Source organism: Orycteropus afer, unplaced genomic scaffold, assembly GCF_000298275.1.
Source record: "Orycteropus afer afer isolate SDZICR_OR568_19922 unplaced genomic scaffold, OryAfe1.0 scaffold00013, whole genome shotgun sequence".
NCBI lineage: Eukaryota > Metazoa > Chordata > Mammalia > Tubulidentata > Orycteropodidae > Orycteropus > Orycteropus afer.
In genome coordinates, this window is record NW_006921600.1 from 5,495,781 (window position 1) to 5,498,981 (window position 3,201).

The following is a 3,201-nucleotide window of genomic DNA, read 5'->3' on the forward strand; positions in this document are numbered from 1 at the left end:
AACGGTTGGTGAAAGTGCTGAAGGGAGGCAGCATGTCTGGCCTTGCAGTAATAGGCCTTGGGTTACTGCTGGTAATCCTGTCTTCCTCTCGTGGGATTACAGGAGGTCAGAACATGTGGCCTCCTTGCCGTTTTTGCAGGGATTTAATGAAAAGAGAGGATAACAAACTGAAAGATTTCTTCCTTTTTCTTACCCATATCATATACAATGTTTTTTCTTTATTAAAGTTTCATTAACATTTATTGAAGTTGTCCTGAAGAGAAACTGCTATGCCAACAAAACTTTTACAATGACTTTTAGGCTTTTACTTACACACACACACACACACACACACAGAGAGAGAGAGAGAGAGAGTTTCATGACTTCTTCTACTCAAACATTTGAAATCAATTTTGATTATAAGAACTACAAGGATTGTCTTGGGTACTTTCTATTTTATTTATGGACAAACTGTTGCTAAAGGTCAACTCAGAACCTACTCAATCAGTGCCACAGTAGTCAGCCTTATGTCAGAATTGCCTGTTGAGATGTGCAGATCAGACGCTGAGATTTCAGTGCATACTATTGCTGCACTGCACTATAAAGAAATTCATCTGACTGCATTATAAGACTTGTTTGCTGCATGGATGCTAAATTTATCCAAGGTCTTTCTGAAATGTAGTAACAAATCTACTTCGTCAGATATAGTTTTCAATTCATGTATATACCAAACAAGAAGCATCAGGTTATATATAGGACTAAAAGCTTAACTATCCACATTGAGGAAGCTAGTGCAGTTTTCAGGATTTCAGAAGATATTCACTCTTTCATACATAGTTTAAAAATGACAGTAAAAAATAAAGAAGGTAATAAAGAAGCATGTTCCTTTAGAAAGCAAATTTTACTTTAACAATTTTATGGCATAAACAGTATAGTTTTCCTGAGACACTAAAAGCCCAGCCTTGACATAACTGGCCAAGTAACCCACTTGAGAGCAGAGCTTCCACAAATCATTAAAATTAACATCGCTCTTTATACAACCATCACCAGTTATAGAATCCTTCTGATCAAATTCCCACCACTTAAACTTTAGATCCATCTATATCAATCCTTTCCCACATTTCTTGGCTCATCATTTTAGCACTGACACCATTGGCTCACACAGTTTTGCTTCTAAAACATCGATTTTATCATGTCACTCCCCTGCTTTAAGTCCTATAATTTTTCCTCTTTCCTTCAGAATCAGGTATCAACCTCTTTTTAAGAGTCTCATCTGCTTCCTCTTCCTCTCAAGTACTCTTGAGATCATTTAGCTTGCTATCTTTTCTGAACAGGCTATGTATTCTCACAAATCTGTGCTTCCACTCAGGAAATGAAGTTTCTCTGGATAATCTTTCAGTAGCATGGAACTTGAGAAATACCAAACCAGAGTATAAAAACTCACTCATTTTCAATTAAAGAAAAAAAAAACTTAGAATTCTTGAAAACATAATAAAACATGTATTTAGAAATAAATTTACTACAAAGTATACTTAATTCGTTGTTGTTAAGTGCCACTGAGTCGAACCCGACTCATAGCGACCCCTCCTTGGGTTTCCGAGGCAGTATCACTATGGAAGTAGATTGCCCCATCTTCCTTCCGAGGAGTGGCTGGTGGATTTGAACCACCAGCCTTCTGGTTAACAGTCAAGTGCCTTAGCCACTATGCTACCAGAGTTCCCATATTCAATATTAAATAATATAAAAGAAATAAAAATATTATTTCCACATGATTATTGGCACAGTTACAGTGCTTGGCTGCTAACCAAAAAGATCAGCGGTTTGAACCCACTAGCCACTCTGCAGGAGAAAGATGTGGCAGTCTGCTCCTGTAAAGATTAAACCCTTGAAAACCACATTGGGCAGTTCCATTCTGTTCGACAGGTTTGCTATGAGTTGGAACTGACTTGACAGCACTGGTTTAGTTAAACTAACCTGCCAGTGTTGAGTGACAGCATTCCACACTCCTACTTTCCCTGTATGACTCGTGGCCACCAACTGGTTACCAATAAAGAAGAGAGCATCCACAGGAACGCCAAGGCTGAACACTCCTTAAACAACAATGAAAATATAAAAGGTTATTCAGTCACCATTTCAGAATTACCTAGACTGAAATATCTTAAAAATGACTCATTTAAACAATTCCGATTTGCAGAAATTATATACTAGGCACTTTAGGAACCAGAAATAAGATGCTTTTAAGCAGCTTATGGAACTCTTAAAGCAGACAAAAGTCTGCCCCAAGTAATCTCAGATTTGATGTGATACCTTATTTATCTGAAACTGGGTTCCCAAACCTACCTGATCATCAAAATTATATAATATGAAAGAAACAGAATTATATGTATGTACATATTTATATACTATATATTATATGAATTCTGGTTAGCAGTCAAGTGCCTTAGGCACTATGCTACTAGAGCTCCCTTTAAAGTTCCTGGGTCCCATGCCAGAACCAGTAAATCAGAATCTGCATTTCTACCAACCTGATATCAGGACCGATCAATCTGAAGATAAAGACTTAACAACCTCACCTATCCAGAAAATGCATGTTGTTGTTGCTGTTGTTGTTAGGTGCCGTTGAGTCTTTTCCGACTCATAGCAACCCCATGCACAGCAGAACAAAACACAGCCCGATCCCGCGCCAGCTCCAAGATCCTTGCTATACTTGAGCCCATCATTGCAGCCACCGTGTCAATCCATCTCGTTGAAGGCCTCCCTCTCTTTCGTCGACCCCCCACCCTACCAAGCATGACATACTCCTCCAAGGAATGGTCCCTTCTGACAACATGACCAAAACAGGTGAGACGAAGTCTGGCCATTCTTGCTTCCAAGAAGCATTTTGGATGCACTTTCACCAGGACAGATCTGTTAGTTCTTTTAGCAGTCCATGGTTCTTTCAGCATTCTTCACCAGCACAACTCAAAAGCATCAACTCTTCTTCGGTCTTCCTTATTCATTGTCCAGCTCTCACAAGCATACGAGGTGATTGGAAATATCATGGCTTCTGTCAGGCACACTTTAGTCCTCAAGGAGACATCCTTGCTCCTCAGCATTTGAAACAGCTCCTTCGCGGTTGACTTTCCCAATGCTATGTTGTTGTTGTTGTTGTTATGTGCCGTCGAGTCAGCCCCGACTCATAGCGACCCCTCCTTGGGTTTCCGAGGCAGTATCACTACAGAA

The 3,201-nt window shown here is 39.6% G+C and overlaps 1 protein-coding gene across 1 annotated transcript in view; it reads right to left on the minus strand.

Moving 5' to 3' along the window:
• The window catches only part of KCTD3 (potassium channel tetramerization domain containing 3), a 111,914-nt gene that overhangs the window by 40,137 nt on the left and 68,576 nt on the right, over nt 1–3,201 (minus strand). Inside the window, exon 10 of the mRNA XM_007952556.2 lies at nt 1,954–2,069. Coding sequence (XP_007950747.1) covers nt 1,954–2,069 — 116 coding nt within the window. The remainder of the gene's footprint in view (nt 1–1,953; nt 2,070–3,201) is intronic.